This window comes from Parus major, chromosome 6 (genome assembly GCF_001522545.3).
Source record: "Parus major isolate Abel chromosome 6, Parus_major1.1, whole genome shotgun sequence".
In the NCBI taxonomy this organism is placed as follows: Eukaryota; Metazoa; Chordata; class Aves; order Passeriformes; family Paridae; genus Parus; species Parus major.
The window spans coordinates 25,322,415-25,345,046 of NC_031775.1; the positions used below are offsets into that span (position 1 = coordinate 25,322,415).

Consider the following 22,632-nt stretch of genomic DNA (forward strand, 5'->3'; position numbering starts at 1 on the left):
AGTGTCAAAAGGGAAGGTGCACTGTGGAGAGATAACCAGCCCCCCACACATCCCAGCGGCGCTGAGAGCCCTGACCCCAAAGGAGTGGCTGCTTCACAGACCCCTGGAGCTGCAAGGGAAAGCCATGCCTCAGCAGCTGGATGTGCCAAGGACTGGACTCTACACAAAGCATCTGCTGAAAAATATTGGAATATGTCTTCTTGCTCAAAGTGCAATTTTAGAGGCACCTTTTCTCGGTGGAGCAAGACTAATTCAGTGTCTTGTGTGCACTGGAGTAAATGAGAGCCCTATGAAAAAGCCAGGGCTGCAGCTTTCACGGGGCTGGGGTTAGTTTTCACAATGAGCTGCTCTCTTCTAACGCCGTTGTGCAAGACTTGTATGTTTAACATTTCTAACCAGCCAAAATTGCTCTTTATATTTGATCAGGAATAATTTTTTATTTTTTTTTTTTTTACCTTTGAACCTGTTGCAAGGCAGGTTCAAAGGTTACCTGGGTGCAGTGTTACCTGTTTATTAAAGCCACACTCTGATGATTCGGGGCTTAGTCCTGCCACGGGAGCTAGGAAAGCACCACTGGAGCTGGGGAAGAACCAAGCCTAGAACACCCCCTGGGAGTTGTAAAGCAGCAAAAGAAGCAAGCTGTATCAGCCCCTCCACCCTCCTCCAGCACTGAAGGAAGGTAAGCAAATCCCTCCTAGTCAGAGCCTGTGTTTCCCGAGTACTGGGCTTCCTGCTCCTGCAGAGAAGTACCCCAAGTGGAATAATAACCTCAATTTGCTGCAATACCTGGATCCAATGCACCCTTCTTATCACCTTGTGTGCTGTTAAAGGCAGCAGCTGCATAACTGGCTGCATGTTATTAAAGAAACAAGTCCGGGCTCAGGGGTGGCATACAGGGAAATCACAGCCTGAATGAGAGCAGCCACCTGAACATTCCCTGTTGCTATAGACTGGCTGGAAGTTGAAACCTGTCTACAGTGCAGGCTGAAACCATTTTCTTATCAGTTTGTTAGTTATGCCTATTTAAAGATACAGTGCACAAAGTAGCAGTGCCAGGCTCCCATTCAGACTAATGTTTAAACCAGGTTCCAAAAATATAAGAATATTTGTTTTCACAGCGTCACAAGCAGTAGAAGGTTGCAATATGCTAGATCACTTATATGCACAAGCTTATTGGCAACATTTAATACAATAGAATCCATCTTACTCCCTAAGAACATATAAACTAGATATAATGCTTTTTGTAATGGTTTAAGAGCCCATATCATGGGGTATGGTGCACCAGACTGTTGCCATTGCCTTGGCACAACTTCTTGTTCCAGCTGTAGAGATGGAGCCTTCTCCAAGCTCTTGCTTGTGTACAGAGAGGATGGTGGAGACAAAGATCAACCTGAAATCAAGCTGCAAGCAAGAGAACTGGCAAAAAACATGCTGCTCTTCCAAGTCCTAAGCCCATCTCCTATCCATACCTCCTTTCCTCTTTGAGGAAGACACTTGTAGTCTGAGAAGATAATTTGTGTTTCAATGAAGTTATTCTGCTTTACAAAGCCAGATATGGCCCTTGAAAAGTAGAACAGAACAATAAAGAATTACTGTTTATAGCATTAAGAGAACAAACTGGAATTCAAAAATAATCCAAATAAAGTAAGCTCACAACTCCCACAGACTCACAAAATTTAAATCCAAGTTTTGAAGGGACAACAGAGAAAATAGTATATGGAGCCAGTGCTTTCCTTTAATTTGTTTACATCCTTTGCTATTTGCTATATGTAGAAAGGTTCTTTTGGCATCTTTGGGTAACAAAAGCTAATGTTGTGCCATATGCAAAACTTCTTTGACAGTGACAACAGAAAGGAAACAACTTGAACTCCCCATATACATAAGCTACCTGCTGCTCACCTTAAGTCACTAAAGGGTACGAGGGATGCAGGTGTAAATTTTATATACATGCACAAAGAGAAGTAAAGGCTGGGATTCATAACTCTGCTTTGTGTTTTGACAGAAAATTACTAGCAAAAAAAAAATCTGTGCCTTTCAAAAATCTGGAGTTTATTCAGATCATTTATGAAAAATTAAAAGCCTCAACATTTGCATGTCACTTGTTATGTAAGGGTAAGGGTGTCAGCAGTATTCTAATTTATGAGCACTGAACAGAAATGATCATTAAGGAGAAGCTTTCCTGTGTGCATCCTTTAATGCAATTTATGTTGGAACTGTGACACCCACTGAGCCCAAGCAATGGAGTGTAGCCTTTCCAGCTCATGGAGCTCTGCATCACATTCTGGGCTCCTGGCAGGCCAGGTAGGACCGTGCTGTGGGGATGTTCTCCCACCCTGCAGCAGTCAATGCACCTGAGATACACAGCACTGCTACCCAGCAGCTGACCAATGACAGGGCAAACTCACTGCTTCTTCTCTTGCTTCTGGAAAAATAACAGCCAGAGGCCAGATATGTGAAGGGGAAATTGCTAAGAGAGGCACACAGAGTGGGTGATAATGGAACTGGCTAGGCTGGGAGCCTGGCCCTGTCTCCTTTCTATAAGCACAAATGTCCCCTGACAGGCACTATTAAAGCTGAAGCTCAGCTTCTTGGAAATACCACAGGAACAGGTCTGGGAAGGCACAGTCAAAGGCAGAGGAGTTTCATGAAGAGAAAGCTATTTTTTTTTCATGCTCAGCTTACAGGAAAATCAGTGAATCAACCCTCAGTTTCCCTAAAAGATACCTACATGGCTAAATAATGCCACAACTGCATATAAATTAGGTCTACCTGAATATAAAGTTTACAGCAGCAATAAAAACACAATTGCAATTAGTAGGGGCTATGTGTTTTAGAAAGCCAAGGTCCAGTACAGGTTTGTATTTTGGATGCAAGGTACATTCTGAGTTAATTCTATCTCAGCTTTATATTTTGTCTAGCTAAGCAGATTAAATCATGCAGCATAGGAAAACTGTCACATAGGGAACTCCTAAGTGGACAAAACAATTCTAAAATCTGTGGTTAAGGTAATAAAGAAGAGAGATAGGTAAAGTTGCTGTCTTCCCATCCCTCCAAACCCACTGCAAAATTCCAGTTATATTAGACAAGCATTGAAGAGAAAAAGGGAAACTGCAACAGCCATAAACTTTTAAACAAAGAAATGAAGCTGTGAAATCATAAAAAAAAAAATCCCTGACATAGCAGGAAACAAAACTGAAGTCTGGAACATGATTCACTCTTACCTTGTACAAATAATTACACCTATATATGTCTAGAACAGAACAGAAAGAACTAGGTAGATTTTGAAAAATAAAAAAAAAATGAAAAAACCCAACAACACCAACAAGAAACCTAACACCTAAACCAAATAAAATAAAACCATCAGCAGAAATCCAGCTCACCACCAAGTCCATTGCAGCAGTATAAGAGAAATGCTGTAGTCAAAACATTTTGTTGGTATTACAAGCTACAAAGCTCTGCTCACCTTAACATATATGCAGCTATAGAGACAAAATTGCTATTGTTGAGAATACAGCTTAATACATAGGGAAGATAATAACAAACAGATTAGAAATAATAAAATATAAGTATAATTTCATAATGTTTTTGTTTGCAATTCATTTAGATCTACTTCAAGCTGTTTTCATTAACAAACAAAAAATCTCAATGACTCTCTTTTGTGGGTGGGTTGCTGGAGTTTTTTGTTTTTTGTTTTTTAGTCACTCTAGTTTCCCCCATGCAAGTTCTTCCCCTTTAAAGTTCCCTCCCAACGTGCTTTTCTGCTTGCTGATTTATTTAAACTGGGGAGAGGAAAACGGCTGTAGTTTTAACGTGATTGTCACCTAAGTGGTGTTGGTTTTGTGCTACTAAGGCTGCCTTTTACTTAAGGAGAAGAGGTTTATTTCCTACCCTATATTCAAAATGGCAGGTGCCTTTACCCACTAATTCTCATCTCTATATGTGCAGTGCCATATTTTCTGTGTGAGTAATGAAGTTCTACTGTATTTGTTTTATTGCTCATGAGTTTGCTTGTTGTTACACACATGGGCTTTACTAAATCCAGTGTGCAAGTGCAGTGATTAGATGCAGGGTTCAAGATAATGAATTTTTCAGGAGCCTCCTAGGAAATCTCTGGTAGTGTGCTATCAGTTAAATGTGGACCTTGGGCTGAGTTAATTTCAGATATGTGTTTGTTCTTTGTTCTTCATAATAGAAGTGCTGTGATAATATGGAGTAATGGACATTAGTATCTAGAAACTTTAAGTGCTACCTTTCCTCCATGTGGCTAAGGTGCCTAGTGATAATATTCAAGTTTTTTTAGGAGTTCTATGTGAACTTTCAAGTTTTAGTCCTTGCTCTTAATACCATGCCCTATCACTATGTAAAGCTACCTATTAATATAGTATTGATGCATGAATGTTTTGCATGAAGTGAACCTGTATTATCCAGTAGGATAAACAGTAACAGAACCTGCAATACTGACTATATTTTAAATTCTTGAAAACTTCAAAGGTCAGTTGATTATGTTTCTGAGTAGGTAGTTTCATGGAGAAAATCTGATATAAAGATGATATCTTTACACGAAAGCTTGGCTTTTCAATTTATCTAAGAAAATAACTCAGTACTAAGTAGTGTCATGAAGTTATTGCCCTCCTGACAGAGAGACAGTAATATCCAATACAGTAAAATTCCTTATTTAAAAAATGGTCTTTCTATTTAAATATACTGAAAGCTTGAATTCAATAGGTTTCATCAGTGATGCTTAGAAACTGCAGCGCTTTATTTCCTGAAAGCAAGTTACTGAGGCCTCGTCCTTTCCCACCCTCTAGCAGAGTGTTTCTCAGCTAAGATCAAAGGGTGCTTGAACTGTTTGGCTCTGACTCTCTGAAGAGGTACTCTAAAAGCAAAGCCTCACTGCAGTCTATCCTGAGCTTAACGCAGGTTACTGAGTATTTGGCTTCATTTTTTTGCATGGCTCTACTCAAAAGTCACTGCCAAGCTTTTGTGCTTTAACTTCTCTCTGGATGCTCAAAGTTAGATGTTCCTAAACCTGTGGAACACAAGCCTTCAGCTGCATTAAGAAGGAATGAGTAATATAAAGTTTCCAAGGAGTAAGAACTGGCTCACATTTGCAGGATGACACCAGGCTAGAGCTGCACTGCATAGGCAAATGGAAAGAGGGAGCTACTGATGGTTAAATAACTAACTAGTGTAGGTGGCTGTACTCCACTTTTCCTGCTTGTAAACAGCCAGTGTAACCTTGCTAATCCTGAGAAAAAAAGATGTCATGATCACATCAAAAGCTTAGGCAAACTTGATACAAAATACATAACTCCAGAAGACATTCTCCCAGGCAGTGCACACTGTTGCTTCCAAAATTGTGCAAGTATCAGGGCTTGCTTTGTTGTCCATATGAACTCTTGCAGTGGAGGTCACACTGATTTTTCTTGGTATTTATGTATTAAAAAGTACAAAGATCAGCCATTTTACAGTGGAGAATCTCCTCACATGGAGAGCATAGAGAATAACTTTAATTCCTTCTAGGTAATGATGGAATAACTGTAAAGGGGGAGGTACAGTAGAAATGAGAATGTGTACTCCTGAACTCAAAGCTGTAAATGGTATCACTGTAATCTCTTCTGATAAAAACTAAGCCTTTGACTCTGGAGTTTAGTGCATCTTATCCCTGACCATTGATCAGGGCAGACAACCTAAGTACACTTTCAACTGTCCAGCATCTTATTGCACAAGAGGCTTAACAGGTGGTTTGAGACACCCTGTGCAGTTTGTATCCATGGGAGTTCAGCTGTCAGAACTCAGGGGTTTCAGACACTTCACCTCTGACCCCTCTGATGTTTAAAAAGGCAGCTTTTTAAGGGATCACTTACCCTGCAGTAGAAGCTGGTGTCTGTCCAAAATGCTCTGATTTTTCTTGTTCTGCACTGAGTTTTCTCTAAGTTGCTATAGATCAGGTATTATGTATGCAGGGGCACTTGGATTTGTGTGTTAAACTCTGGTTGTAGCTGTTCCATAGAACAGATCTAGGCTGCAGCTATTCTCTTAGCATGGACAGGAAGGTCTATCAAGTACAAATTCCTCTACTCTCTCTGGCTTTTCTGCTTTGAAGGCAGCAGGATGAAGTGGCATTTGAATTATACCAGAAGTGATAAATTAGTAGCTACTAATTTGGATTGACAAATAGTAAAAGCTCTAAGCATAGGAAACAACTGGCTTAATTCTGTGAATTGAGACAAATTTGCTGACAATCTCTTGACACAGCTGGAATAACACACCCTATGTGCTTTGACAGAAGAGACTAAAGCCCATTTGTGGAAACACTTGGAAAGTAAAAGAAAACACTGTCACTATTCTATTAATTAAGGGAATTGAAAATAGTTTTTTAGATATGAAAAAAAAACACATTTTGTTTCGTATTATCTAGATCTGTGTTTTTGTGAATCTGTGGGGGGTTTTTTTATACAACACTAATGTCTCTATCTTTAAAGGGTGTATATGCAAAGTCCAGCACATGTAGTCTCAGTCAGGGCTGTAAGTGGGCTAATGAAGACAGTTACTAAAAACACCCACCAAACCCTAGAAGCTAATGAGCATATAATACTTCCCAGACTTTAGAGAATTTGTCAATAGGTCTTTCTTTCAATTAAAAAGTCATTCAAATATAACTGAAAACCCTCCTTGACTAGTTACAGGGATGCTGGGTGGGCTACAATGGGATTAGACTACTGCCTGGTCTTTCTTTCTTTTTATGCAAGAGACTTGTGGAATCAATTCAGAACCTGAAGACAAAAGTTTTGCTGCGTTTCATGATCATTTCTTGATTAGGTGTTCTCTCTGGACTTTGAGTTCTTTGCTTCAAGCAAAAAAACCATATTCTTCAGGGCTTGGTGTTCAGTCCTAGATGTCTTGATACAAACTACTTTGCATGGGAGTCAGTGAAAACAGGAAAATACCCTGATGGAAAAATTTTTGGTGACTTGTCTACTGCTGCATGGAGCATTTGGGGTTACTGGGTTCTCTGATCCTTATCACAAAAAGTCAGACAAGTGTCTTCAGTAAATTTTCTGTCAAACAAGTCCATGTAACAGACAGTAGCTTTTTGTGACAACTGCTCTGATCTGTCAGACAGTGTTTATGGTAAGCCATATAAATAAGTTTAAAAAGAGGACTTTGTGCCATAAATAAAATACTGTTGTTTCTTACCTCTAGCATGATACTCTAAAAACAACCAATCATTCATTGTTTCTGGGAAATCATCTTAAAATAAGATGATTTTTAACTATTAAAATAAGCAGATGACAGCACACTTCAGCCAATAAAACTGTGCAGCTGTACAGGCCTGTGGTCTCTCTGGTTACCTCCACATAGCTCTATTCTCTCATTGCTGATTGAAAAAGTTCATGAGCAGGAAAGAGTCATGTGAAATGCACTGAGTGAAAACTCCTTTTTGCCACCAGGGCATGGGAGAAGACTGGAAAAGTGCCTAAACTGATTGCTAATAATCATTATTGACAGGAGTTTTAACTTGAGTATTCTGGCATCCTTCTAAAAAGATATGAGAATAGATGTGTCAGTCTAGAAAGCTTCCAACATACAAATGGTGCAAATGTGATTTGCTCTGTCACTTGGATTTAGTAGTGGGCTCTGAGCTAAAGGAATGAAGTTCCTATCTCCAACCTTTCATGATGAAGAATGGAGATGCCTCTACTTAGCTGCCTCAGAACTCATGCTATAAAAAAGTGTCTTGCTCATGTTCATGAAAGAGGAAGTATAAACAACAAACCAGATGCAGTTTAATCACTTCAGAATGCTGCTTGCTGACTGCTCCATTAATGGGCTAGATATATATAGTGTCAAGAGCAGCTGATCACCAAATTCACTTTATTAATAATCTTCAGTCTTCCAAACCCAAGCAGTGCTATACCTAAACTGCTAAGTAGCTTTGTACTGAATGTAAATGTGATCAGCAGACCTGAATTTAGGTTCTGCTTTTTTTCTTTTTTTTTTTTTAATCCAGGCTCAATTGGTAAAGGCCCAAAGGAAGGGTGGGAAGATTGGTGATACGCAGTACTACAAACAGGTTTGTGCTCCCATAGATTTAATATGCCCACTGACTGGAATTGCCCATCAGTAGAGAGCCCCAAGGGCAGTTGCTGCCTTTCTGGCTGTAGCACAATCTTTTTGGACTCTCAGTACACGAAACAAAGGTCAGGAGTTTGAAGGACATGTGGCAACTAAGGTTTAGAGTAGAAAACAGGACTAGGGAGTTAGTATTTTCCAGATATGTAGGTGATGTGCATCTTGGACTTGCTGAAAAGCCTCTGAGGTACCCTTTCTTATCCAGATACTGAGCAGGCAAAGCATGACTTTTTTTCCAGAGAACACATCAGGATTTCTGATTAACACTGCAACTGGAAACTACAAAACTGCAAAACAGATATAGGTAATCTAAATGCTCAGTCTGGGCTCAGAGACTCAAATTCTGGATTCTGGTCCTGTCTGAGCTTCCTATCAGTTTGTAAAATATCTTCAACTTCATTGGAATTATACCTAAAGTATAACTGGAATTCATTGTGTCAGGACTCCTGGTATTCTTCTTGTACAGGGATTTAGTTGATAGCTGACATATTATCTACTGATGGAGTTTCTTTGATTCTGTATGAAGGACTTTGAAAGTGTTGTTATTCATCTTGCAAAGTGTGAGGTGGTGTGTCCTGCATAGAGTTTTAGACACTAGCAAATACAAGTTGCTAATGAGTTGATTCAGACAAAAAGCAGTCCTTTCTCTTGGCAATTCAACCTTAAAACACACCAGAACATTTTGGAAATAAAAGTACTTGTTTCTAAGGAAGAAAGCTCAGGTCTCTCTTTCTATAAGAAAGTCTTCATTCTTAGATTTTGCTTCCCTGCCCTTGACAGAAGATACCCTGGGGAATGCAAGCATCAGAATTGTTTCTGTATTTCCCAGCTAGACTTCCATTGCACATGTTGACTTCCAGGTTACCACTTCCTAGTGGAAAGCAACTTTCATAGTTTTGATTTGTGCTAGATTTTTTGGTTGACCACACTCTCACTTTCTGAAATATTTGTCTAGCATGACTAGTAAAAACACCTGGAAATTAATATACTGTTTGTCCTGCAGACATATATGTAGGTGTATCAAACATATAATTTATCAATTATAATACCCTTCCTATTTCAGCAAAACTATTTCCTCATGGACTCATAAAATATTGTGGAGTTTTCTTACTTCCACAATTCACATCATTGAACCATAGGCACTTTTTGGTTATACTTGGGGAGATAGATTTCAGAAATTATATACTGGTTTTCTCCAGGCAGATTTGTTTTACTTAAGGATGGAAATAATCTGTTCCTTGTTTGACTTCATTAGGCTTCAGCTTTTTGAGGAGGTGGATGTAGCATAGATTAAGATTTATGGGGACAGGTGACTTAAGATCTCTTAAGAGGCTTAAAACATTACATAAGTGTGCTTCAATATTGTACCAGGACTCTCCAGGGGCAAACTGCTGAAATGATTTGCAGTATTGTTTAACAAGCTACTTAAGTAACCATGGCTCATAGGTAATTAAAGCTTCTACCTCAAGTCTATTAAATCTCCTGTTTGTTTCAGGTTCAACTCTGGCTCCACTGATCCAGCACAATGATCTGGATACTTCAAGTATTGTTCTCACCGCTCCCAACACCAGCACTGATCAGTCTCATCGCTTTTGGAGCTGTCATCTTCCTGTGGGTGATAAGCAGGCCAAAACCCCTTTTACCTCCTGTTGACTTGAACAAGCAGTCAATAGGAATTGAGGTAATGCTTTCTCTGCTTGTGGGCATGGTCTGTTTTGGAGCTTAATCTGAATAGTGATCCTTTCTGACCTTGGGTGTCAGTGGAAACTCTCCTGTCCGATGTGCACAGCCTTCTCTCCCAGGTGTACAACTCAAGAGCGTGGTGGGGAAAAGGGAAGTCTTAAGATGCTAAGATGTGAAACAGCAGCTCACTCCAAGCAGGGTCAGGTGTGCTTTTCACCAGATGGCTTTGGCTGTCACCTTTTCCTGTATTTTCACTGCATCAGCTTTGAAACTGGTGCTAGACTTCATGTAATAAGGCAAGTGGCAGCACTCAGTTAAGGCCTCTCAATAATCTGTAACTGAACATTACTGTGGGCCATCTAGAAAATTCCTCTGCATATGACTGAGTTGATCAAAATCAGGAACGAGAAAGACTTCCCTAACAATGCAATGCTATTGAAATGCTTTAAAGGGGATTGCTGAGAGAATGGCATTTTTTCTGTTCTGCACTATTTCATAAGCATGCTCTGTTCCTAGGGAGGAGCCAGAAGAGGTGCAGTCTTGACAGATAATAACCTGGTTTCTTATTACTTTGAAGATGCTAAAACCCTGTATGAAGTTTTCCAGAGAGGAGTGAATATTTCTGGTAAGCTCTGAATCTGGTAGTTAGCACTTGTCTATCACAAGTAAATGAATTTTTTTTCCAAGATCCTTGTGTCTTGGCTGTGGTAATAATGCAGGTTAGCAAAAGCTCTTCTGTGGGGTGGAGAGACAAGTGATCGTATTTCTCCCTGTCCCAATTTAGCATTAGTCTTATTTGGCAGACTGGGCAGGAACAAACATCAGAAGCTGAAGATGGTAGAGTTCAGTCAAGAGTCAGCAGATACAAAGCATCAGAGGAACTTCGGGGGGGGAAACACCTCTCCTTTGTCTTATGATGTGAGTTTTCCTGTGAAATTACTGCCTGTTTACAACAGATATGAATTTGTGCACATCACTTCAAAAGCCTAACCATGCAAGCAATTTCAACCTCACAGGGGTTGTGCAATGGAAAAAATATCACCAGATATTAGAAGTATTGCTTGTAAGGATAAAGCTAACAGTCTTAAAATCTTGGTTTGGGCAAAGTGCTTAACTATGGATACTGACCTGCTCTCCATGCAATTACCTGAAAGTCTGACAGAAAACATCTCCCACTTTAAGTGTTTCTATTGTAGTGTTATGCAGCTTCACTACTGAGCTTTGAAATGCTTTTCTGAACTCTTTCATTAGGAAATGGTGACTGTCTAGGTTACAGGAAACCCAAGCAACCTTATCAGTGGCTGACATATAAACAGGTGAGTAATGTAAATGACAGATGAATTAATTTGGGATACTGCCTTGTAACACTAAAGTGGGGGAATAACTATCTTGCAGGTTTCGGACAGAACTAAATACCTGGGATCAGGGCTTCTGCAAAAAGGATGCCAACCATCATCAAACCAGTTTATTGGCATTTTTGCTCAGAATAGGCCAGAGGTAAGCAACAATTGTGTATTCTTTCCTACACTAATCAAACACCTTGGGGTGAGAGGAGAGTTTGTATTTAAATAACTTCAGGCCACATAAGGAACAATCACAACTTCTTCCTTCCCAATTCCCTTTTTATTGACTGAGCACATAATTATTCCAAGCATACAATGACCTCTCACAACTCTCATTCTCACAGATGTGCTCCTTCCACAGCCCCCCACTGCCATGTGCATGGGCTAGTCAAGCTGTAGGAAGTGTGTAGGCAATCCTGTACTGAGGGCTTCTCATTTTCCTTAGCTGTGCTCTTTTCTCTCTTCAGTGGATCATTTCAGAGTATGCCTGCTACACCTATTCAATGGTTGCTGTTCCTCTCTATGACACTCTGGGACCAGAGGCCATTGTATATATTGTTAACAAAGGTAAATATTGACTTCCATTCTTACATAAAGATTTTTCTAGGAAACTTTGTTTAGGGAGGGCTAAGTTCAAGGGAATTTGCAAGAATCAGGGTAGCTTTAACCTACCGCTCTTATAGACAATTTTTTAGTGAAGCTGTTTTGCAGTGCATATGGTTCATTCTTCAGCCTGGAAGAATCCAGTGGGCTTCCTATGTCTTCTAGTGTTGATTGCAAGACCACTGAAGGACCTGCTAGATCTTGTGGACCATTCTGCAATCAGAGTGCTCAACTATTCGTTATTTGAGATTTTGCAATCTTGAACTCCCACACTGCCAAACAATTAGACAATGCAGACAGACTTGCATGTAAATTAAGACTAGATGTGCGTGTCTGATTTAAAGTTGTAGGATGAAAAGAGTGGAGGAGGGAAGGGTAAAGATATGCCTAAATCAGTTTACTGGTTATTGCATGTTCTACAACATCTAGCAGGCCATCATGGAAGAAACTGGCAAGGAAGTTAAATAAATCTTCAGATTTATTTCTTCCCCCAGTCTTAGGAGAGTTATGAGGGAAATAAATATCCACCATTGTTACAGTGGTCTGGGATCCATCCCATAAACATAATTTGCCAAGCAAAATCACTTCAACAGTTATGGTGGTAAACCTTGGAAACTGGTCTTGTTTTGGGATTACACAGCTGTGATTTATCAGTCTAACTGGGAACTGGCAGGCTCAGGCAAATCCAGTTCCTGTGCTGATTTAAAGGAAAAGGCTTTTATAACTGCATCTGCAGGGAAGCTGAAGTATGGACTCAAGAACTTTAGCTACCTCTTTCAATTGGGCCTTAATTTCTTTAGATTTAAGGAAGATGGCTAAACCTAGACAGTATCATGGCATTACCAAAAGTTTCAATGCCCATCTTTACTGTGAGAGAAGATATTTCTCTTCAGCTCCTCAGCATTTGCCCTCACTTTATCTTGCCAGAATGTCAGGTTTGCCCAATCAGTTGAGCATGGTAGGAAGAACATTCTTAGCACTGTAAGCCAGCCTCTGAATCCATATGAACAAATGCAAATGGCACCAAACCAATGTTATGTTCTAAGTGTGCTGCTGAGCTGTCACTGGCTTTGTGTCTTCTAAATAAACCTCTGATAATTTCTTTTCTGTAGCTGACATAGGCGTGGTGATCTGTGACACGCCTGCGAAGGCAGAGGTCTTGCTTAAGAACTGTGAGGAAAAAAAGACCCCATGTCTGAAGATTATTGTTCTCATGGATCTCTTTGATAAAGAGCTCAAGGACAGAGGAGCTAAAGTGGGGATTGAAATTCTGTCACTGCAGGAAGTTGAGGTAGGTGGCTAAAGGCTTCTGTAATACTTTACCAGCTAAACATCTTGATCTTCTGCGACAGCAATGACACTTTAATGTAACCATTACCCAGTTGCCATGCCTGTACCTGACATCTTGATGAGCAGTCATTTTGAAACTTGATATCTTTAGCTAAACAGAGTGTCAGAGTTCAAACCCGTGATTAAAGCTGTGCCCATGTGTTGTGAACAGCCGAGACTTGCTTAGCTTAATTTGTGATACTGTTGTAACACGATTTATCAGACTTCTAAGCTGGCAGTTGAGTCTAATTGGAACTGTAAGTGCAAATTACTGGCTGCTTAGACATCCCAATACTAGGTTTAAGCTTGAATATGTGTAAAGAGATGTGGCCTATGTCAAATAAAAGGAAACCTCTCCATTCAGGACTTCCAAATTCCTTAAGTAGTTCTGATCACTTTCCACACATTCAAATGTCTCCTCTCCACACTTGCAGCAGACAGTTTTTCAGAGTTATGTGTATTGGATTCAGGAAGAGGTTTCTGCTTGAATGAGACAAGACTATCAAGAGGCAAAGTAGTAAAACAGGTGTTGCATTTGAAATGCAATTATCTATTCACCTATTGTGCACATCTGTTAAGCTGTGTTTTTTCTCTAACACAGGAGCTGGGAAGAAACAACATCAGAGAACCAGTTGTAAGTATCTCTGTGAAACAGCTATAGACTTGTAAAACTAGTCTCTGGAAAGACCTCTTGCTATGCTGCTAGTAGAGAAGGCTGGCAGATTTTTTTGTGAACCAGAATTCCTGATTCATCACATTTAGGAATTTAAGTACTGTCAGATCATAATCCTCACACTGACTTTATGTGGCTTTTTCTCTCTAGCCTCCTAAGCCTGAAGATCTTTCTGTTGTGTGTTTTACAAGTGGAACCACAGGTAAGAATTTGTAGTGATGCTTCCCCACTGAAAGAGCCTCCCCATGCAGCTTCCCTGCCCAAAAATAAAAAACTCCCAAGAATATGGAAGTAAACCAGTAAATTAGAGCAATGCCAAACTGCTCTTGTAGTTTTACTTGGGATACTGTCACTACAAGTGCACTACAATAAAGCTTCTTAGAACTGGGGGCAAGAAAAGCCAAATTCATGTTGTCTTACCCTATGGAAAATGCAGCCTTAATGATCAAGAGATTGGTTGTTCAACTGTGTATTTTGATCCACAGGGGCTAAAACAAAAATCTTGTTTCAGCATTCTCTATGCTACTCCCAATTGCTCTGCTGTTTCAGTAGCTATCTCCTTTATGTAATATCCAAAACTGAAAGCACTCCAGATGGGGCATATTTGTGATCTCTTATGACTGCTGGGGCTGAGCCTAGTACTGAGATAGCTCAAACTGAGCCAAACAAGACATGGGAAACTGCCAGCAGAAGCAATCAGAGCCACAGTTCAACTTGTTTGATCTCTCCAAAGGTAACCCTAAAGGAGCCATGCTGACACATGAGAATGTTGTTTCAAATGCTGCTGCCTTCCTTAGATGCACAGAGGTAAGCTGCTCTGCAGATGTCCCTCAGTCACGAAACCAGCTTTAATGTGAGCATTTTCTGTAAACCATTCACTCCTAGAAATTGATGCTTTCCTAAGTGTCCCTTTTCAATGAGACAATACTACTGCAAGAAACTAACTTGGTTTGAATTGAACAAGGACTTCTACATAGAAGTTATTCTAGAATGAGTCAGTCCTAAACATCAAGAGTACTAAACCATCTATGTCAAGTCTTGCCAAAACATAAAACTGATTTTGATTTAGTGTGGCTGAGTGACAGCTGCAAATCTTGAGGAGGTGATGGATGAGCCTGAGTTGCTTCATTCATTGGAAGTGTCTGTCTTAAAGTACTCAAATTGATCCAAATTTGATTTACTTTCTACTTAAAAGTAACTCAAGCAGGCATAAAAAATGCTAATCTACTTCTTTTCCCTCTAGAACACAATTGAGTGTTCAAGTTCAGATGTTGCCATTTCCTATCTTCCTTTGGCTCACATGTTTGAGAGAGTTGTACAGGTATGTGTACATACATATATATATATATATATATATATATAGCTGAGCTTTTATAAATTGAATTATAGTAAAAGATATATTAGGAATCTGTATGTCCTCAAAGCCTATTCACATAATAACTGGGCATTGGAAATTATGCTGCTTTTCACAGACTAATAATTAAGGCTAGTGAAGCTAGGAATTATTCTTGACTAAGGTTGGTCTGGTCCATTTTTAGACTGTCATATACAGCTGTGGAGCAAAAGTAGGCTTCTTCCAAGGAGATATCAGGCTGCTAACAGATGACATGAAAACCTTGAAGCCAACGTTATTTCCAGTTGTACCAAGACTGCTCAATAGAATATATGACAAGGTAAGTGAACAATTTTAGCTATCCAAGCAAGCATACAAATACAAAATAATATTGAATATGTCATAACATCACCACAAGTTAATTACTCCTTAGCAGGAAGAATTTTTTAGAATCCTTTCTGAGGAGATGGAAAGAGTTCTAGGAGTGTAAGGACAATGTCTCCAGTCATGACTGGGCTAAGTTTGTTGCTGTTAAGAGACAAAAAACTTTGTGTACTTTTGTAATGCAAATGAATAAAATGCAAGGCTAACAGGATCCCTGTTCCTCAAAGCTATGGCTGTAGTGTTTCAGCAGTAACAGGAATTAGTACTGTCTTTTGGGTCACCTTCTAGACACTGCAGTGGTGAAGACAGACTCTAGAACATTGAAGTAAGATTTGGTGCCTTTTAAAAAGGCAAGAATGAGATGTACAGATGTGAGTCAAATCCAAGAGTCACTGGTGCTTTTCATTGTAGATCCAGAGTGGTGCAAACACCCCAGTAAAGCAATTCCTGTTAAAATTTGCTGTGTTTATGAAGATGGCTGAAATAAAACAGGGCATCATTCGAAATGACAGCATCTGGGACAAGGTTGTCTTCAAAAAAGTTCAGGTAAGTTGTTTATTCCAAGTGTGAGGGAGCTATGGAATGTAATATTGGAGGATCTGATGGCTTCTTTTTCTCTTGTAGGAAAACATGGGTGGAAGAGTGCGTATCATGGTGACAGGTGCAGCCCCTATATCTCCCTCTGTCCTGACATTTCTTAGAGCAGCATTAGGCTGTCAGGTAAGCTGAGTTTTCTTTTAAAGTAAGCCCTGTTTGACTATGCACAAATGAGTGACCAGTGATACAGCTGGGGTCCAGCTCAGCTTTTTCCTGGGGAAAATGCTGTCAGTCTTGGGCATTTACAGAATGCTTCATGTGAGTTAACCATAACAGGAAAAAAATTTCTGCAGGGCCCACTTCAAACTACACCACCAAAAATCTATGCTGTAGGCTCTGAGAAGACAGCAGCAGAAATAGGAACATGCAGCACTCAAAGCAGCTGAGTTCTGTGGCTTTTTCTGACAATCAATGAGCTCCCTGTGTAGCACATTTGAGAACAGAAATCGAGGTGACCAAAGCAAAGTTTGGATAGGTGAACTTTGACATCTGGTTACACCAATAAGATCAAGATATCCTAAAGGCAAAGGTTGTTTTGGCTTCCTTCCTAAGAAGGCTTGAGCATGGGCACAGTTGAAAGAGGCCTTTCACACCAAGGACTTGATGTTCAAGGAATACTCATCCTTTCTTGCACAGATCTTTGAAGGTTATGGCCAGACTGAATGCTCAGCTGGATCCACTTTCTCAATGCCTGGAGACTGGACAACAGGTATGGGAGCTGAGACTTGTGAAGTCTCCCAGAGATGTCCACTTAAAAGGGCACTCAAACCTAGGTGCTCTAATGCTTTTAGTTTAATGAAAATTAAATCATGGGTACTCAAAGTGATTCTTGGTAGCAACAGTCACCTGTCTGCTTAATAGGTACTAAAATTCTTGACTCAGCTAGATGAGGAACCCCAATATAAAGTGTCATAGGTCAGTTTAGACTTTGTCCCAGAATATACAAAAGGAATAGGGAGAGCTGAGCAAACTGGATAGGGACTTCTTAAATGGCCTTAAGAAACTTAAGAAACTAGTCTCCTAAATGACATATTTTACTCAAAATATTAGACATGATACTTGACTATTTTCCTGAAGGATCTTGAAGATTTAACTTTTATCTTAGCAGCACTAGATTGTAAATTCAGACTCAAGTCACCATCTTTGTCAACACAGTAACTGCAGAGCATAATGAGGATGAAATGCAAATGAACACCAGGATCTATGAGAGGGGCTCCTGAGGAGGCATTAGTGGTTTGTGGCTGGTGTGGTTGATTACACCAGTAATGCTCTAAGCATCAAGACTTACCTGATATTTGTCCTACATTAACTGTCTGAAAATGGCATTGCAACAACTTGCTTGAACATTTGATGCCAGACTCCTTTAAACAATACTGATTCCTGTTAAAGCAGTGAACAAACCCAGTAAGTGTCTACTATCACTACAGTCTTTTTTAAATTGGTTTTTTGTTTTGTCTTTTGTTTTGTTTTTTCTCTCTTAGGCCATGTTGGAGCCCCTCTGGCTTGTAATATCATAAAACTAGATGATGTGGAAGAAATGAGCTACTTCTCTTCTAACAATGAAGGCGAGGTAGGTACCATCTCCTGTGCATGTCAGGAAAATACTGAAACATAACACTTGGTGACTAACAGTGTTGTCTACTTGCTATAGGTCTGCATTAAAGGACCAAATGTGTTCAAGGGTTATCTGAAAGACCCTGAGAAGACAGCTGAAGCAATTGATAAAGATGGCTGGCTCCACACTGGAGACATAGGGAAATGGTTGCCAGTGAGTAGCTGCTTAATACAAATCATCTCTTGCATGTGAACTCCTGTTATTTCACAGTAATCTCTGAAGGTGGAATTCTAGGATAAAAATCTCTACGCAGTAAATTCACTAGGTAACTCCAGGCAAAGCTCCAAAGACCAATTAGGTTACAAGATATCAAATAACACCTGCTAGGCCCGTAGTTAAGACTATTCTTCAGTGTAGAACTGATATAACATGGTGTCCTGGTTTCTGTCAGAGGAGAATAAAAGAGCTGTCTAATCATGTCCTGAAGTAACTGGAGAAATTAGACAAACCCTTCTGTCTGGAGAAACCAAAGACCAGTATATGGTTGCTAGACTAGTTCCAGATGTGTCTTTCATAAAACAAAACAACGCCTGTTTATCTTCTCTCATATAAGCAAGACAGTGACTCAAACTACTGACCTCCACTTTTAACTTTTAGAATGGAACACTGAAGATCATTGATAGAAAGAAGAATATATTTAAACTTGCACAAGGAGAATACATTGCTCCAGAGAAGATAGAAAATGTCTATATTGGAAGTGCTCCTGTAGCCCAGGTCTTTGTACATGGGGAAAGTCTGAGGGTAAGTAATGTTAGGAATGAGTATCCTGAAAGACTTTCTCCCACAACAAGTTCTGGATGATCAGGGCACAAATGTATGCATGCACAAGAGTCCTTGAACAAAATCTGTTCCTAAGAGAGCTGTGTTTATAGGAAGATGTTCTCAGACCTATAGACTTCCCAAGTGACAATTGGCATTGTTGCAAGCTGGGTAAAGGCTAATTATGTGTTTGTGTGGGATTAGTATGTCAGGTCAGCTCTGTGCAGTTTAGATTCACAGAATAGTAGCCCCTGCAATAAGCAGGGACATCTTCAACTGGATTAGGTTGTTCAGAACCCCATTCAGCCTGACACTGAATATTTCTAGGGATGGGGCATTTCCCACCTCTCTGGGCAACCTCTGCCATTCTTTCACCACCCTCACACTTTAAAAAAATTCCCAGTATTTAACATAAATTTACTATCTTATAGTTTAAAACCATTACCTCTTATCTTATTGCCACAAGCTCTACTAAAAATTTGTCCCTATCCTTCTTCCAAGCACCTTTTTAGTTTTGAAAGGCCACAGAAAAGTCTTCCTGGAACATTCTCCAGGCTGAATAACCCAAATTTTCTCAGCCTTTCTGCACAACAGAAGCATTTCCCCATTCCTTTGCCACTGAGGTGTTACCTATGCTAGCAGAGGCCAGTCTTCCAATCTGTAAACTAGCCAAAAGTAATTGCTGGATCATTCAGCACACATATCAAATTGTGTCAGTACTTCAATTACTGCTGTCACAACTCTCAGTGACTTGGAAATCCTCACAGCTACCTTTGAAACTCTGATAATGCATGGAGATGTACATGTGACTTGTCATAGAAACACTGCCCACAAGCAAGCTCACAAAGACATTTAGTATGCCTTATCTTAGTCTCAGCCTGACTATTTCCACTTGTTTTCAGTCTTTTCTAATAGGTATAGTGGTTCCTGATGCTGAGATGCTTCCAGAATTTGCAGCAAAACTGGGAGTAAAAGGTTCCTTTGAAGAGCTCTGCAAAAACCCTGTGAGTGGCTTTGTGTTTAGTGGGTTAGAGACAATATTTAATTCCAAGTTCACTCCTACATTGCTCTGACTTTGTTCCATCCACCTCTTTTCAGTAATTTGAACTGGTTTAATGCTGGGTGAGTCATGCAAGCAGCCTTACAGCAAAAACTGGAACTCAGTATAGCTGTTTTTTGTCTCAAGAGCTATCGCTGCTTCTTTACCAGTGAGGAGATAGACATGACTTTGTGGTGGCCTTAATATGAGAAATCCTGAATGTTGAAATCTGTATTCTTGCCATCCTCAGTTCTCCCTGACTGGGCAAATGGTTATGGTTTTGAGCTGCAATTACAGAATGACAGCTTTACCCACTCTGCTTCTGCTGTGTTTCTTCTAGGCAGTGAAGAAAGCTATTTTAGAAGACATGATCAGACTGGGGAGAGAGGCTGGCCTTAAATCCTTTGAACAAGTGAGTGCTTTCAAATCCTGTTTGTCACTAGCACCTGTATTGCTAACACAGTGGCTGGGAAGTCTTCATTCCTGCTACTGCTGTGCCAGGAGGGGCCCTGAGGCAGCTGCCCCAGCCACCCAATTGAAGCAGCCAGTGAAACATTGCCTGCCTGTCTCTGCACCAAGAGACCAGGGCCTGTCAAGGGCAACAGGAACAATTGCCAAGAGATCAAGTGGAGGTCCAAAATAGCCTTCAGGGGCTGTTGTGGAATTCACCCTCTTGATGTGGACAGCCAAAAAAAGATTAATTACTGGATCTCCTGGGACTGAATTCTTCCCCAAGGAAGCTGGGAAGAACTGTTGTTTGTCTTCTAATTATGCATCATGTACTAAATTGTTTTCTTTTAATAGGTTAAAGACCTGTACATCCACACAGAACTGTTCTCTGTAGAAAATGGTCTCTTGACACCAACACTGAAGGCAAAGCGAGGAGACCTTGTGAAATACTTCCAGAAGGAGATTGAGGCTCTCTATTCATCTACTCAGGAATAAATGGCCAGTTTCATTTAGACTGCATGGAGTAGCTAAATCTGTGACACTACATGGCCTATGGTCAAAACAGGCTTGAGTGGAGGGGAACAGGAACTTAAATATATTTGTTTCTAGTACCTGAGAAAAATGACTTGTGGATGAAGATGGCTGTTGTATAACTAACAACCAGCAGTGTTAACATCGTGTGGGACTGAGCTTCAACTGTCTAGGCAAAGCCAGAACTTTCATCTTGCTTGCACTGTGACTGAAATGCAAAAACATGCAAGAACCTCAGCCTTTAAAAGACAGCTCTATGCACTTCTGACTGTCAAAAACAAATCTTATTTTCCTGCTGAAACTATTTGAGCTGCTGTGACCTGTTGTGGATTGATCTGCAATCAGACTGAACTCAGTATGAATTCATGCTAACATCTGTTTAGCAAACACAGAAGTGAATTTCCTGTTCCTAGTCCTGGACCACATGGTACAAGTCGTTTATAATGAAAACGAGTAATCTGGTATCAACTGGTTTGCAAAATACAAATGTCTACAGCAAACACAGTTTATTCTTTAGGAGGCACTGGATCAGCTTTTGCACATTTTCAAATGAAATGGCAGTGTTAAAGCCTTTACACTTATGAATTTGACGCTAATAAGTGTAAAACTTTAGCTGTCAATCCTAAGGATACAGGATACAATAAATTGAGACTACAAAATCAAACTAAAGCCTGTGTGAATTCCTTGTGGCTATGCTGTAACCACATTGTCAGCTGCCAGGCTCTGTATGGGTGCAGCTAGAACACAACTGCTGCAGAACATGAACTTGTTGCCTATGCTGTCACTGGTCAGCCACAGCTCCAGCCATGAGGCAATAAGATAGTGTAGTCCAGATTTGCTCCTGTAGTCTAGGTGCTCTTCTACCCAACTTTCTTTTCCTTGTCTTCAGCTTAGGCTGAGCTGAAACAATGAATTTACCACACGAGATGAGAGATTTTCTTGTGTTAAGCTGCTGCTTTAGAAAATGATTTACAAGATGAGAACTTTCTTATGACTTCCATCAGTCTGTGCTGTTTCTGCTGAGCTCCTCCCTGTCCCTTCAAAAGTCAGCTCTAGCAGCTCAAAAGGCAGTGCTAAAAAGGATGCAACATGGGGAAGATGGATACATGGCTTTCCTAGAGCAATTCTCTGTCTGTGGAATTGTCTTCCCTGTCTTGTTCAGACAGCTAGTGGCCTTTCCTCTCCCTCCTAATGCTCTTGGTCAGCTATCCCAAAATGAAAGCAAGATTTATCAAAAGATCCCCCCCTGCTGTTAGGCAGCTCTAGCTTTGACTAGTAAAAACAACTGGCCCAATTTTGTTTCTAGTCTGGGCCCAAAGACCTTGACATCTTCAGGTAGCCATTGTCACTTACTGTGCTTGTCAGAAATGTGAGGCTATAAAGGCTTCTAAGTCTCTGAAACTGCATGCAAAGATGTTGCTTATTTTTCCTATGCTTTCCTTACAGCAATGTGACATGGAAGTCAGTGGTGGCTTTATATAATTTTCCCCAGGTGAGACTGGGTATGAAAAAAAAAACAAACCAGGGAAGAAATGTATCCCAGAACTGGTTTTGGACACAAAAATGAGTAAGTTAGTTGGGAAAAGTAAATCCAGTGCAACTGAGATCTGCAGAAACTCGAGGCTGAATCCTGTGATGCCACCAGCTGCAGTACCTGGAATGTATTTTTGTTGATACAATAAACAGAGATGCTTCTCTGCACAGATGTGTTTGGAGGGTGAATGGCACTGCCTCAACAATAAAACCATATCACAATTCAAGTACAAATTGGTCTTATATTGGTCTCTTGTGTGCCACTTCTGCCACATGAACTGATTTTTAAAAACTCTCAACCTGGCTGACAAGTAACTCTACACTAGAGATAACAAAAGCACCTGCTGCATTTTGAGACATTTAAAAAGCCTTGAGCTGGTACAAGTTACTCCAATTTAAGATCTTCCTTCTAATAATCCATACTAGATGCTAAATGAAAATGCTTTAAGAAAGCTGTTAATAATTAGTAGCAACTACACTCACAAATTCTTGGATCCTGCTCCCTTTCACTCTAAAATGGATTGAGATCTCTTGGGTACTGGCTCAGAGGAACAGACACTGCTGAATGTAATTTTTGCCATTAAAACCACAAAATAGTGGTTTTATTTGTTATTGCAACAACTG

At 40.1% G+C, this 22,632-nt stretch overlaps 1 protein-coding gene across 1 annotated transcript; it reads left to right on the top strand.

Annotated features, from left to right (window-relative positions):
* Positions 1 to 525: 525 nt before the first annotated feature.
* Positions 526 to 22,176, top strand: ACSL5 (acyl-CoA synthetase long chain family member 5). The gene is made up of 21 exons (XM_015632984.3): positions 526 to 679; positions 9,632 to 9,817; positions 10,336 to 10,444; positions 11,071 to 11,135; positions 11,215 to 11,316; positions 11,630 to 11,729; positions 12,878 to 13,056; positions 13,696 to 13,728; positions 13,918 to 13,969; positions 14,501 to 14,574; positions 15,011 to 15,088; positions 15,306 to 15,440; positions 15,896 to 16,030; positions 16,109 to 16,204; positions 16,718 to 16,790; positions 17,563 to 17,651; positions 17,733 to 17,849; positions 18,294 to 18,437; positions 19,358 to 19,459; positions 19,835 to 19,906; positions 20,299 to 22,176. Exons 2-21 carry the CDS (start codon positions 9,662 to 9,664, stop codon positions 20,437 to 20,439), a joined length of 2,052 nt encoding a protein of 683 aa, XP_015488470.1. The 5' UTR covers positions 526 to 679; positions 9,632 to 9,661; the 3' UTR covers positions 20,440 to 22,176.
* The last annotated feature ends 456 nt before the right edge of the window (positions 22,177 to 22,632 follow it).

Excerpts from the sequence above, each read along its gene's own strand:
- ACSL5 (XM_015632984.3), top strand. The coding sequence starts at position 9,662 with ATGATCTGGATACTTCAAGTATTGTTCTCACCGCTCCCAACACCAGCA. Across the intron at positions 13,057-13,695 it reads TGTCACTGCAGGAAGTTGAG|GAGCTGGGAAGAAACAACAT; the intron begins GTAGGTGGCTAA and ends TCTCTAACACAG. Across the intron at positions 18,438-19,357 it reads TACATGGGGAAAGTCTGAGG|TCTTTTCTAATAGGTATAGT; the intron begins GTAAGTAATGTT and ends ACTTGTTTTCAG.